The sequence below is a fragment of the Hippopotamus amphibius genome, chromosome 2 (genome assembly GCF_030028045.1).
Source record: "Hippopotamus amphibius kiboko isolate mHipAmp2 chromosome 2, mHipAmp2.hap2, whole genome shotgun sequence".
In the NCBI taxonomy this organism is placed as follows: domain Eukaryota; kingdom Metazoa; phylum Chordata; class Mammalia; order Artiodactyla; family Hippopotamidae; genus Hippopotamus; species Hippopotamus amphibius.
In genome coordinates, this window is record NC_080187.1 from 82,912,779 (window position 1) to 82,927,453 (window position 14,675).

Sequence of the window (14,675 nt, forward strand, 5' to 3'; positions counted from 1 at the left end):
AGGAAGAAATGAAATTCATCCATAATCCTGCTCCCTCAGCGATCATGTTAACTGTATGGTATACATATTTATAGTTAAAGTGTACTTTTAAGAGGAACTCTGGTTTTTAAAATTAGAAAATTACCCACATGCTTAACAGATGATGCTAATTCTTGACTCTGCTATTTCTTTGTTAGCTCACTGAGAGAATAATCATCCTCTTTGTGGTGATCACCAGTCAAGAGGAAGTCCAAGAGAAACACGTGGTGTGCGTTTTATTCATCTTTTGGAATCTATTGGATATGGTTAGGTAAGGAGAAAAAATAATCTCTTAAAACAAAGTCAAATTGCTTTCTACAGTGAAACCAGTAATAGCCGCTTACATTTGGTTACTCTGAATGAGAGAGAAATACATAACCCCTTTTCATATTATTTTATTTTGATATGGAAATGTATTTTTAGTGCTTTCCATAACGGGCATATCAAAGATAATGCAAACCTACCATGGTATTACAAGAGCAAATCATTGCATTCAGGTTCCCAGCAGAAGACTTGGCATAACACCAATTTGGAATAACCCTCACAGCTGTTTGTTAATGAAAGGCATTCTTTGCAATTGCTCTGGTACGTTACTTTAATAAGCAAAGCAAGATTTTTATTCTATCATAGTCACAATTTACAAAGTTGGTTTCTTTGAATTCAAGAATATTTTAAATATAGGGCCTTATCTCTCTGGGGAAAAAACACACCTCCACAAACATATTTGTATACAATTTCAGTGGGTTCAGATAAATGAAGTTCTTTCCTGGATTCACTGGCAATCCTTGGACCTCAGGTTAAGAACACTCTTGCTCTAGATGGTGTTATGTTTCCTTCTGATTCTAAAACTTTGCATGTTATCTCTACCAGCAATGGTGTAAAAGAGCCCCTTGTGCTCAGTGGCTCACTTTGGAGAGGCTCTTAACTGCTACTTCAAGCTTTCACAAATGAGAACTGTCCCTCCTGCTTGAAAGATCTGGATGTGGATGGGTAACAAAAGAACGCTGGCATTTTAGCTGAGGTTATATAAATTCTTTGTTATCTTGTCAGTAACTTGGCTGAGTTACAGATATTCTAAGTAGAATGAATTAAAATGAAATATTTGTTGAATTAAAGTGACTATCATTCTTTGTTATATATAACTTAATTGTTTCTCACTTTTAACTGAAATATTTGTGGACTTGGGGCAAACTTCAGGGACTTTTGTAGCCCGTGACTTTATGTTTATGAGACATGGAGCCTCATCTGAGACTGTGGCTTTCTGATGTTTTATTCTCTGGTATGCCCAACTCTTTCAGTGTTGATTCAGTCTCAGATAAGTGCAGCGGACCCATTAGAGAACAAAGTGGTTTTGGCATTGAGAGTGGTATCGTGATGTGATGGAAGGACTTTTGGACATAGAAGTAGAAGATCTCAGGATGAACCTCACCTCCACTGCATACCTGCTATATGATTTTTGGGCAAATCACATAACCTTAAAAATAACAGCAATGCGATAACTCATGGACCTTAATATTTACCCATTTAAAGTATAAAATTTGTCAATTTTAGTGTATTCAAAGACATATGTAACCATCACACTATCTAATTTGAGAACATTTTCATCACCCCCAAAAGGAGCCCCCAATCCATCAGCAGTTGTACCCCATTCCCTCTTCCTCCCGGCCCCTGGCAACCACTAACATACTGTCTGTATGGATTTGCCTGTTCTGGACGTTTCTTATAAATGGAATCATATAATATGTGCCTTTTGTGACTGGATTCTTTCACTTAGCATAACGTTTTCAAGGTTTGTCTATGTTGTAACAGGTATCAATATTTTATTTCTTTTTATGACTGAATAATATTCCATTATATTGATATACCATTTTTTATTTACTCATTTATCAATTTTTGGACACTTGGGTTGTTTCTGCTTTTTGGCCAGGAGGAATACTGCTGTGAACATCCATGTACAAGCTTTTGTGTGCACATATGTTTTCCTTTCTATTAACCTAGGAGTGAAATTCCTAAGTACTTAACCTTTTTGAAACATTTTTTTCTCTGTAAAATGGGGGTAGAATTATCTTCCCTATTTACTCTAGAATGACTTTTTGAAAAGCAACTTCCTCAACCTGATAAAAGCATCTGTGAAAACTCCACAGCCAACATGATGGTTAACGATGAAAGACAGATCTTTCTTCCAAAGGTCAGGAACAGGACAACAATGTCTACTCTTGCCTCTTCTATTCAACATCGTACTGGAAGTTCTAGGCATGGCAGTAAGGCAAGAAAGTGATGTAAAAGGCATCCACATTGGAAAGGAAGGAGTAAAATTATCTCTATTGGCAGATGACATGACCTTATATATAAAAAATCATGAGGAATTCACTAAAAAATATTAGAATAAGCTAGTTCAGCATAGTTGTAGAATGCAAAATTTATATACAGTTGACCCTTGAACAACATAAGGGTTGGGGTGCTGGCCCTCTGCACAGTTGAAAATCCACATATAACTTATAGTCAGCCCTTTGTATAAGGGTTCCTCTGTACCTTCGGTTCTGCATCTGGATTCAATCAACCCTAGATAGTGTAGTACTGTAGTATTTACTATTGAAAAAAAATCTGCATATAAGTGGATCTACATAGCTCAAACCCATGTTGTTCAAGGGTCAACTGTACAAAAATTAATTGTATTCTACACATTTGCAATGTCCTATCCTAAAATAAAATTAAGAAAACAATTTCATGTACAATAACATCAAAATAAAGTACTTAGACACAAATTTAGCAAAAGATGCGCAGAACTTGTACACTAAAAACTATAAAATATTGTTCACAGAAATTAAAGAAGATCTTTATGAGTTGAAGACTTAATGTGTTTAAGATGGAACACTCCTCAAGTTGATCTACAGATTCAGTGCAATTCCTATCAGAATCCCATCTGGCTTCTTTGCAGAAGCTGAGAAGCTGATCCTAAAACTCATATGGAAACCCAAGGAACGCAGAGTAGCCAAAACAATCTCAAAAAAGAAGAACATAGTTGGAAGAGTCACACTTCCCAATTTCAAAACTTGCTACAGAGCAACAAAAGTTGCACACATCAAGAGTGTGATACGAACATAAGGATATATCATGGAATAGAATTGATTGTCCAGAGATAAACTCTCAAATTTATGGTCAATTGACTTTTGACAGGATGCCAAGATCATTCAGTAGGGGAAAAAAGTCTTTTGGTCAAATGGTGCTGAGATGACTGGATATCCACATGCAAAAGAAATAATTTGGTCCCTTACTTCACACCATATACAAAAATTAACTCAAAATGGATTGATAACCTAAGTGGAAGAGCTAAAACTATGAAACCCTTAGAAGAAAAACATAGGGGTAAATGTTTTTGATCTTGGATTTGACAATGGATTTTTAGATTTAATACCAAAAACATAAGTAACAACAAAAAGAGATACATTGGACTTTCATCAGAAGTGACTTTTAAACATATGAAAAGAGTCTTATCTCCTCTTGTAATAAGAGAAAAAAAATTCGAAGTAGTGAAGATACCATTTTTCCCTTATATTGGTAAAGAACAAAAAGTTTGACAACATGCCATGTTGGTGAGCACTTGCACTGCTGATGTATGTTATATATAGTATATATACACATAAATAAGTATATGCAAAAATATTTTGGAAAGAATATATAAGAAATTGGTATTGGTCATTGCCTCTGAGGAGTGGAATTAGGGTCCTGGAATGAGAGAAAGATTTACTTTTCTGCATCTGTGTTTTCAAGGTTTTGAAATTTGTTTTGCCATATGTATGCACTGCCTATCCCAGTAGTTCTGAGTATGGACCCTGGACCAGTGGCATCAGCATCACCTGGAACTTGTTTGTAATACAAACTCTCAGTTCCACCAAATCAGGCACTCTAGAGATAGGACCTAGCAATTTGTGCTTTAGCAAGCCCTCTAAGTGATTCTGATGTATGCTGAAGCTTGAGAAATAAAAAGACTTTGACTACCTCATCTATTACATCATAAAGGCAGGTTTAAAACCATCTCCTGTACCCAAAATAAGCTCTTAAGGACAGTTCTTTAATTATTCACACAAGATGGCACATTGTGTGTTTTTTTTTAATTCATTCCCTAGATATTTACAAGTCAGTCTGTCTTTAAAAAAAAAAAACAGCTGCTGCATAAAATGGGCTTGGCTTCTGAGTGAAATTGAAGTCACTATTGGAGGAAACTTGTAACTGTAATTTGCTGGAGGATAAGAGTTACATTTTTCTCTCTCCATCTCTATAATTATCTGTGATCCACCCCATGAGACAAAGCAGACTGACATAATTCATCTCTCTCCATTTTTCGCCTCTTCTCCTGCTTATGTTATAGGAAATAAAGTAAGGAATTTGAATACTCTCCAGTCTTATCTGTGTATTCAATTACACAGTAAGGTATTTTCTCCTCCTGTTATTTCCCAGACATCAGCAGCAAATGATGTTTATGAGCAAAGTTGTCTCCTTTCAGGTACACTTACAGCATGTTATCAGTCATTGGAATATCCTATGCTGTCTTGACATGGCTCAGTCAAACACTGTGGATGCCGATTTATCCTTTGTGTGTTCTCGCTGAAGGTAAGAAGAGAGTGACTTTCTGTATTGCTTACTGACAAAAGCAATCTAGTTATAATGGTTCACAAAACTTTTTGATGATTAAACAATTTTTGCTGCTGTTCAGCTGACTCAGTGTTATCTTTCCTGGCATACTTCCCTTGATGCTAAGAAGCAAAGCATTAAAAAGTAAAATTAGAGGGGAAGCAGCTCTGCATAGTAGACAAAATATTTGGATGAGGAATGGGGACATCTGAGTATAGGCCCTTAACTTCATTAACTCGCTGAGTTTTGGGTAAATCATTTAACCTCTCTAAGTCTGTTTACTCATCCGAAGGGAGTTTAACATTTAGTGGCTCAGTGATTTTTTTTTTCAGTGATTTTTTTTTTAAAGCATAGAAATTCAGTTCCCCCTGGCTGGACTAGCCTTCCCACTTACCATCTACCATGCAGCCTACTCTCTGCCAGTGACACTCTACCTTTAGATCAGTCATCAGTTTCTCAAGGAAGCATTCCTCAATTTCCTCATCTACATCAATGCCCCCTGTGAATCTCTTTTGTAAGACCTATCTTAGTTGTAATCAGACAGTTGTGTGATTCTTTGATTAATGTCTATTTCCCTGTCTAGCCTATAAGCTCCATGGGGATATGGGGTTGTCTTTGTTCCTTCCTTTCTCTTGTGCACCCAGTATACATGCTCAATAAACAATGAATTATTAAATACAATGTGAATTAGGCTAATTACATAGCCTAAATGTAAACCTAAAGCTTAAAATCAAATAATTAAAACCATCAATTTGCAAATGGCTTGAGGATATTTGGGGACTATATACTTCCTTCTGTAACAGATTTAGCAGACTGGTAGGGAACTCTGAAACAGACATGATAAAAGTTTTTGAAAACCAAAGGCTTAAAGAAATTAAGAGCATGTGTTAAGGTAGCTAAGAGAAAACATACAGAAATATTTAACATAAAATGATGGTGATCTTGGCAATAATTGTAAAGTATATGTGATACAATCACATTTTCTATCTACCAATGACCAGAGAAAAGGAGCTTATATTATAGTAAATCATATTAGATATAATTTTAAAATCTGTTTTGTTTTCAAAATAAAGAATTATTAAATTTTGAAATAGGCTATGCCAAAAGAATCTAGAGAATAATCTTTTTGAAAACCATAAAAAATGGATTGCTTATTTGAGAACAAACTCCCTCACCATTGAAATATTTATTTATTAAGTACATTCATTTGTTATGTAATATGAAAAATACTATAAAGAATATATAAAGGAATAAAGTAGAAATATGACTAATATTTTCCTAAAAATAAGGGAACTTTTCTTTTTATTCCATAATTGTAAGCCTTCTTCTTTCTTAGAAAAGCCATGTTTATATATGGTTGCCATAAAATGCATATTCTTTTATTAAAATTAGTTTCATAAACTTATTCTTTCAATTAAGAAACAAAGTATAGCCAGAAAAATTTTGAAAGCATATATAACAAAATATCAATAATTCCAGGTGGTGGAATGTAGGTGACTGTAATTTTATGTTTACAAGTTTCTAATATTTCAAATGTCCCACAGTATAAAAACATATAGTTAAGAAAACTTGCTTGACTTTTGATAATTCTAATATATTTTAATAACTGTAGTTTCCCCTCTGATAATGTAAGATTAAAAACCAAGTTTATATTCATAATCAGATCAACTATACTAATAAAATGCCAGAGACTTGGGTGCTGCCCATGGAAATCTTAGATGGCATGCTTTGGTGTCAGTTGCAGACTGTGCTAATGCCACTGTCTGGCTCTAACAACTGTGGGTGCCTGACTTTTCCCCCACCTTTTAAAAAAATTAAATAGAAAATAATAATTTTAGCCTCCCAGTAAGTTGCAAAAATAGTGCATTGTTCCTGTGTACCTTCACCCAGCTTACCCTGATGATAACATATACCCATAGTGCATTATCATTTGATTCCATGAAATGTTATAAAAAGTCTATACATGGGATGCAATTTCGTAGAATGTCCATCTCTTTTTATTTGACATGAGCCTCCTCCCTCAAAATAATTTAGGCCAGCATTTCTCACATGATTCCTCATTCCTCAGAATTTTTCTTAAGTACTGCTGGGGATGGGGAGGAAGAAGGAGCTATCCCAATACCAGTTAAGCTGAGGAAATGGGTGAGACCAGTTTCTTTATGGTAGACCTTGACAGAATCTCTACTATACCAATATGTGTTGTGAAACTCCAAGAGGAAAATATATGAAGCATTTTCCACGTTCATTCGTCTATCACCCCTCTTTGCAGCTAAGAAGACAGGTATTTTGAGATACCATTTTTGGCGTGAACTACTATGTATAAAATAAGCTATGAAGACGTATTATACAGCACAGAGAATATAGCTGATATTTTATAATAACTATAAATGGAGTATAGCCTTTAAAAATTGTGAAACGCTCTGTTGTACACTAGAAACTTATATTGTTCATCAACTATACCTCAATTAAAAAAAAAGAAACACTGTAAACTATTTCTATGTAGGCATAATAAACTAAAAGATGGAAAATTCAACCAGTCACACTGCTATAATGGCCTTGCCAATCTGATCATCAGTGGATTTCTATATCAGACTATAGCCTTGGCAAGAGGATTCAACAACTATCACAAAATTGTTATCATCAAATTTGGAATATCCTTCAACTCTGCAGACACATATACACATCCCTGTAGCAAGTTAAGGAGGGAATACTTCATGATTCCTTTTTTTTTTTTTAAAACAGCATTTGCCATCTATCAGTCGCTGCCTTATTTTGAATCATTTGGCACTTATTCCACAAAGCTGCCCTTTGACTTCTCCATCTATTTCCCATATGTGCTGAAAATATATCTCATGATGCTCTTTATAGGTAAGCGGCTTTTCTGTCTTGTTTTGTTTTTGCATAATTCCTGTGCTTTTTGGTTTGCGCTGCCATCTACCTTAGTAGAAAGGTCTGTAAACATGGGAGACATGGAAGAGGAAGGCTGACATGATGAACTAGACCTTGTTAGCATTTAGAAGTTATAATGCTTTTTGCAGGACATCATGAGATCAAATATATCACTGTTTGCACAGTATGAACAAGAACAGTTTTACTAGCAGAAAATGTAACTGCTTTGTGTATGAAATATGAAAGTTTTCACCACAGACACAAGCATCTACAAAGAAAATTTAGGTGTCAAACTAGGTAAACTTGGCTATTTCTGAATTTCCCATTTATATCTGGTTTGTTTCCTGTTTTGTTTGGCCTATGTGCTAGCATTTCCTAGCAGGCAAGTGGAAGTAGGTGCTAAAGACTCAAGAAAAGACAAAAACTTACAGTTGAGAAAATTTGATCAATTAATTTGTCCAAGAAATTGGGAAACAGACTTCCATTGTTCAATTTTAGTTTCTCCAGCTCTAACCTTCACAACTCCTTGAGATAATTATTACCTCTAGAAGATAACTATCAGGTATGTAAGAACAACACATAAGAGAGAAGACAAATGTAAAACTTTAGGGGAAATGAAGAGGGCTAAAGAAAGGGAAAAGTTCCTTTCTTGCAATACACAGAACAGTAAGATGGAGGAGTTTGCTTTACTTCCCCTTCTTCAGAAAATCTGGATACTCTTTAAGTATTCCTTCTTTGAGTCTCCTTTGCAAGTGTCTTCTTCCTGGACTCCAGGCAGCATTGTGTATTTCAAAACCGTGTTTCTTTCCAAAGAGATGATTAATCGATCTTAATTTTGCCATTTCTTTCTCCACATTAGGTATGTATTTTACCTGCAGTCACCTTTACTCAGAAAGAAGAGACATCCTCAGAGTCTTTCCTATTAAAAAGAAGAAAATGTGAAGCATGGCACTCTGATGTGACATAAGAAAGGAAAGTCTGGATTCAGCTGCAGTAAATACGACACAGGAAGTATTCTGGTGGAAAAATACTTAGTGTTTCACAAACATCCATGACATGCAATAACTGCTCTCCTCCCCACAACTCTTGACATATACAGCAGTCTGTGTTTCTCACACATTGTTTCTAGTACATATGCTCTTCATGACCTGTTTCACCAAAGCTGTGAATTTACACAATTTAAGTCTAAGTTGTGTGAAGCCTGATTATTTTTCTGTAAGGTTAATGAGAAATAGGATTTTGACTGGAGTAGAGTCCATTAAACTAAGAAACCAAAGTTGTTAACCTAAATTACATCTATTTACATCTGTTTCTTTTTCAATTCTAAGTTCCCAAGTAGCAGCTAATCTGTGGGAGGGGAGCGATGTGTAATATGTTCTGCATTTTTCTAGAATAACCTATTTCATAGACAAATGTCACTGTCCCCAGAGTTAATACCCACCTTAAACATTAGACACACTTAGAAAATTAAACATTTTTCCAAACTCTGAAAGAGTATTTGTTAATATTACACAAGTTATTTAAACTTTAATGGCTTAAAATAGGACCCTGAGGAAAACAGAATAGACCTTTGTTTTCACAAATAATGCTCCATATTCCTTTTTTTAAAAAAATCTAATCAAGCCATCTTACAGTGAGATAAGAGGTACAAAAACATGGTAAATCATTTAAAGAAGGCAAGAAAATTGAGAACTAGTGATGCTTCATATTATTTATTACTGAATTATTATTGCTAATTGCTATGTTGTATATGTCATCACTTATACTTTTGAAAAATGATCCTTTCTTTGAAGATCTAAAATATATGTGAATAATTGACTAATAGAATAATTTCTGTATCTTCAGTATATCATTCACTTTTCTTGAGAGAATTATAAAATCTTATTATCCAATGACTATTTAAAAAGTATACTAAATATTTTATGACAGTAAGAACCAAGTAATGGAAATGTAATCATAAGCAATGGGTAATGTTATTTCCACTAAATAAAACATTTGAAAGGAAACAATTGGGTATTAATAAAAATAGTTGATATCTTTATAAAGTTATTATATTTGGAATTTTTAAATAAGTATTAAAATTATCCTTTTAAGAAGCTACATTTTATTTTGCTTTTGTTTTTATTGAAGTATAGTTGACTTACAATATTATGTTAGTTCAAGTGTACAGCATAGTGATTCAGTATTTTTGCAGATTATATGCCATTACAGGTTATTATAAGAAAATGGGTATAATTCCCTGTGCTATACAGTATATCCTTGTTGCTTAACCATTTTATATATAGTAGTTTGTATCTGTTAATTGCATACCCTTAATTTGTCCCTTCCTCCATAGCTCTCCTCTTTGGTAACCACAAGTTTGTTTTCTATGTCTGTGAGTCTGTTTTTGTTTTGCACATGTATTCATTTGTATTATTTGTTAGATTCCACATATAAGTGATATCATAGTGTTTGTCTTTTTCTGTCTGACTTACTTCACTAAGTATAATATTCTCTAGGTCTATCCATGTTGCTGCAAGTGATAGTATTTCATTCTTTTATGGTTAAGTAATACTCCATTGTATATGTACAGCAGGTCTTCTTAATCATCTGTTGATGGTCAGTTGGGTTGCTTACATGTCTTGACTATTGTAAATAGTGCTGCTATGAACATCAGGGTGCATATATCTTTCTGAATTAGTGTTTTCATTTTTTGTGGATGTATACCCAAGAGTGGAATTGCTGGGTCATATGGTAGTTCTATTTTTTAATTTTCTAAGGAATGTCCATACTCTTTTCTATAGTGGCTGCACCAATTTACATTCCTACCAATTGTGTACGAGGGTTCCCTTTCCTCCACAACCTCGCCAACATTTGTAATTTGTAGACTTTTTGATGATGGCCATTCTGACTGGTGTGAGGTAGTGTCTCATTGTGGTTTTGATTTGCATTCCTCTAATAATTAGTGACATTGAGCATCTTTTCATGTGCCTATTAGTCATCTGTATGTCTCTTTAGAAAAAACCTCTATTCAACTCCTACCAATTTTTTGATTGGATTGTTTTCTGATGTTGAGTTGTATGAGCTGTTTGTATATTTTGGATAAATAGCCCTTGTCAGTCACATCATTTGCAAATATTTCTTCCCATTCAGTAGGTTGTCTTTTCATTTGTTGATGGTTTCCTTTGCTGTGCAAAAGTTTTTAAGTTTAACTAGGTCCCATTTGTTTGTTTTTGCTTTTGTTTCCTTTGCTTTAGGAGAAAGCAAAAAAATAGTGCTACGATTTATGTCAAATAGTATTCTGCCTATGTTTTCTTCTAGGAATTTTATGGTTTCCAGTGTTATGTTTAGGTCTTTAGTCCATTTTGAGCTTATTTTTGTAATGGAGTGAGGAAATGTTATAATCTCATTGTTTTACATATAGCTGTCCATTTTCTCCAGCACCACTTATTAAAGAGACTGTCTTTTCTCCATTGTATATTCTTGCCTCATGTGTCATAGATTAATTGACCATAACTGCATGAGTTTATGTCTGGGTTCTCTATTCAGTTACATTGATCTATGTGTCTTTTTTTGTGCCAGTACCATGATGTTTTGATTATTGTAGCTTTGTGGTATAGTCTGAAGTCCTGGAGGGTGATACCTCCAGGTTTGTTCTTTTTCCTCAGTGTTGCTTTGGCAATTTGGGGTTATTTTGTGGTTCCATATTAATTTTAGGATTATTTGTTATAGTTGTGTGGGAAATGTCATGGGTATTTTGATAGGGATTGTGTTAAATCTGTAGATTGCTTTGGCCATTTTAACAATATTAATTCTTCTAATGAGAAAGCACAGTATATCTTTGCATTTCTTTGTATCATCTTCATTTTCTTTCATCAGTGTTTTATAGTTCTCAGAGTATAGGTCTTTTACCTCCTTGGTTAAATTTATTCCTAGGTGTTTTTCTTTTTGATGTGATTTTAAACAGGCTTATTTTTTCTCTCTTTCTCATGGTTCATTATTGGTGTATAGAAAAGCAACAGATTTTTGTATATTAATCTTGTAACCTGCAACTTTACTGAATTCATTTATTCTAACAGTTTTTTGGTGGAGACTTTGGGGTTTTTTATGTACATAGTATCATGTCATCTATAAATAGTGACAGTTTTACTTCTTTCTTTACAGTTTGGATGCTTTTTTATTTCTTTTTCTTGTCTGATTGCTGTGGCTAGAAATTCCAATACTGTGTTAATAGCAGCAATGAGAGTGGGCATCCTTGTCGTGTTCCTGAGTTTAACAGGAATACTTTCATCTTTTCACCATTGAGCATTACATTGGCTGTGGGTTTCTTGTAAATGGCCTTTATTACATTGAGATATGTTTCCTCTGTACCCACTTTGCTGAGCGTTTGTATCATGAATGGTTGTTGAATTTTGTCAAATGCTTTTTCTATGTCTATTGAGATGATCATATGATTTTTATCTTTCCTATTTTTTTAGTACAGTGTGTCACATTGATTTGTGTTTGTTGAAACATCCTTGTGACCCTGGAATAAATCCAACTTGATCATGGTATGTGATTCTTTTTATGTATTGCTGGATTTGGTTTGCTAATGTTTTGTTGAGGATTTTTGCATCTATATTCATCAAAGATATTGGCCTATAATTCTCTCTCTCTCTTTTTTTTTATAGTGTCTGGTTTTGATATCAGGGTAATGGTGGCCTCACAGAAAGAATTTGAGACTGTTCTCTCCTCTTCAATTTTTTGGAATAGTTTGATAAAGAGAGGTATTAGTTCTTCTTTATATGTTTGGTAAAATTCCCCTGGGAGGTGGTCTGGTCCTGTACTTTTGTTTGCTGGGAGGTTTTTCATTACAGATCCAATTTTGCTTCTAATGACAAGTCTGTCAAATTGTCTGTTTCTCTTGACTCAGTCTTGGCAGGCTGTATATTTTTAGAAATTTGTCCATTTCTCCTAGGTTGTCCAATATGTTGGCATATAACTGTTCATAGTATTCTCTTATGATTTTTTGTATCTCTGTGATATGGGTTGTTATTTCTCCTTTTTCATTTTTTATTTTGTTTATTTATTTTGTTTTACTCTGTCTTTTCTTCTTGGTGAGCCTGGCTTAAAGGTTTATAAGTTTTGTTTATCTTTTTAAAAAGCCAGCTCTTGGTTTAATTGATCTTTTCTATTGCTTTTTTTAACCTCTGTTTTATTTGTTTCCTCTCCAATCTTTAGTATTTCCTTCCTTCTGTTGACTTGAAGCTTTGTTTGTTCTTCTTTTTCTAATTCTTTTAGGTGACAGGTTAAGTTGTTTATTTGAGATTTTTCTTAGTTCTTGAGGAAGGCCTGTATTATTATGAACATTCCTCTTAAATGTCCTTTGGCTACATCCCATAGATTTTGTAAGGTTGTGTTTTTATTTATGTCTGTCTCAAAGTATTTTCTGATTTCCTCTTTGATTTCATTGTTGATCCATTGGTTTTTCAGTAGCATGTTGTTTAGTCTCCACATCTTTGTTCTTTTCTCATTTTTCTTTCTATAGTTAACTTTCAGTTTCATACTGTTGTGGTCAGAAAAAATGCTTGTTATAATTTTTATCCTGTTAAATTTGTTAAAGCTTATTTTGTAAGGTAGTATGTGTTCCATCCTGGGTAATGTTCCATGTGCACTTGAAAAGAATGTGTATTCTGCTTTCTTCAGATGTAACGTCCTATGGATATCAATTAAGTCTAACAGTCTGTTGTGTCATTTAAGATGTCTGTTGCCTTATTGATTTTCAGACTGGATAATCTGTTCATTGATGTCAGTGAGGTATTAAAATCTCCTACTATTATTGTATTACTGTCAATTTCTCCCTTTATGTCTGCTAGTATTTACTTTATATATTTAGGTGCTGCTCTATTGGATGCATATATGTCAATGAATGTAATATCCTCTCTGTATTGATCCCTTTATCATTATATAATGCCCTTCTTTATCTTTTGTTATAACTTTGGGGTTTTTTAGAAAATAAAATTTTTCTATTAGTTATCTATTTTATACATATTAGTGTATATACATCAACCCCAATCTCACAATTCATCCCTCCACCCCCACCCCCCACTTTCCCCACTTGGTGTCCATACATTCTCTACATCTGTGTCTCTATTTCTGCCTTTGTTTTAAAATGTATTTTGTCTGGTATGAGTATTGCTGTCCTTGATTTCTTGTCATTTCTGTTTTTGCATGAAATATCTTTTTTCATTCCCACACTTTGAGTTTATGTTTGTCTTTAGTCCTGAAGTGAGTCTCTTGTAGGCAGCATGTAGAAAGGTCTTATTTTTTATTCATTCAGCCACCCTGTGTATTTTGATCAGAGCATTTAGTCCATTCATATTTAAAGTTATTATTGATAGGTATGTACTTATTGACATTTTATTACTTTTTTCCAGTTGTTTTTGTAGTTCTCCTCTGTTCATTTCTTTTTGTTTCTCCCATTGTGGTTTGATAATATTCTTTATCAAATTTTCTTATCAAATGTAGTGTGCTTTAGTTCCTTTCTGTTTGGTTTTTGTGTATCTTTGGTAGATTTTTGATATGTGGGTACTGTGACTTCATATATGTTGACTCATAATTGTATCTAGTTGCTTTAAACTGATAGTCATTTAAGTTCAAACACATTCTAAAGGATGTACATTTTTTTACTCCCCTCTCCCATATCTTGTGTTTTTGAAGCCATATTTTAGATATTCATGCTTAACCCTTTACTGTTTATTGTAGTTATAGTTGCCTTTACAATTTTTTTTTGTTTTTAATCTACATACTGGCTTAAGTGATCGTCAATGCTTATTATATATTTGCCTTTCTTATTGAGATTTTCCTTTTCCTATATATTCTTACTTCTTTTCCATTTAGAGTAGACCCTTCAACATTTCTTTTAAGGTAGGTTTAGTACTGCTGAATTCTTGAGTTTCTGCTTGTCTGAGAAGTTCTTTATCTCTCCTATTCTAAATGATAATCTTGCTGGGTAGAGTATCCTAGGTTGCAGGTTTTTCCCCCTTTCAGAACTTTGAATATATCATGCCACTCCCTTCTTCCCTTCTGGCCCGCAAAGTTTCTGCAGAGAAATCAGCTGATAGCCTTATGGGGGTTCCCTTGTATATGACTCTTTGTTTTTTTCTTGTTGCCTTTAG

At 33.9% G+C, this 14,675-nt stretch overlaps 1 protein-coding gene across 6 annotated transcripts in view; it reads left to right on the top strand.

Moving 5' to 3' along the window:
- Positions 1-14,675, top strand: part of HACD4 (3-hydroxyacyl-CoA dehydratase 4) — a 55,645-nt gene that overhangs the window by 14,838 nt on the left and 26,132 nt on the right. For 2 of the 6 annotated variants that reach the window (XR_009051170.1, XR_009051171.1), the window contains exons 4-7: positions 177-289; positions 4,523-4,629; positions 7,393-7,518; positions 8,399-12,284. Coding sequence is in view for 1 of the 6 variants with exons in the window: in XM_057720106.1 (XP_057576089.1) it covers positions 177-289; positions 4,523-4,629; positions 7,393-7,518; positions 8,399-8,481 (429 nt within the window). In the remaining 5 variants the exon portion in view is untranslated. Of the gene's footprint in view, positions 1-176; positions 290-4,522; positions 4,630-7,392; positions 7,519-8,398; positions 13,558-14,675 lie in introns of those variants that run through there. The other 4 variants (XR_009051173.1, XR_009051172.1, XM_057720106.1 and 1 more) reach the window with 4 other exon arrangements.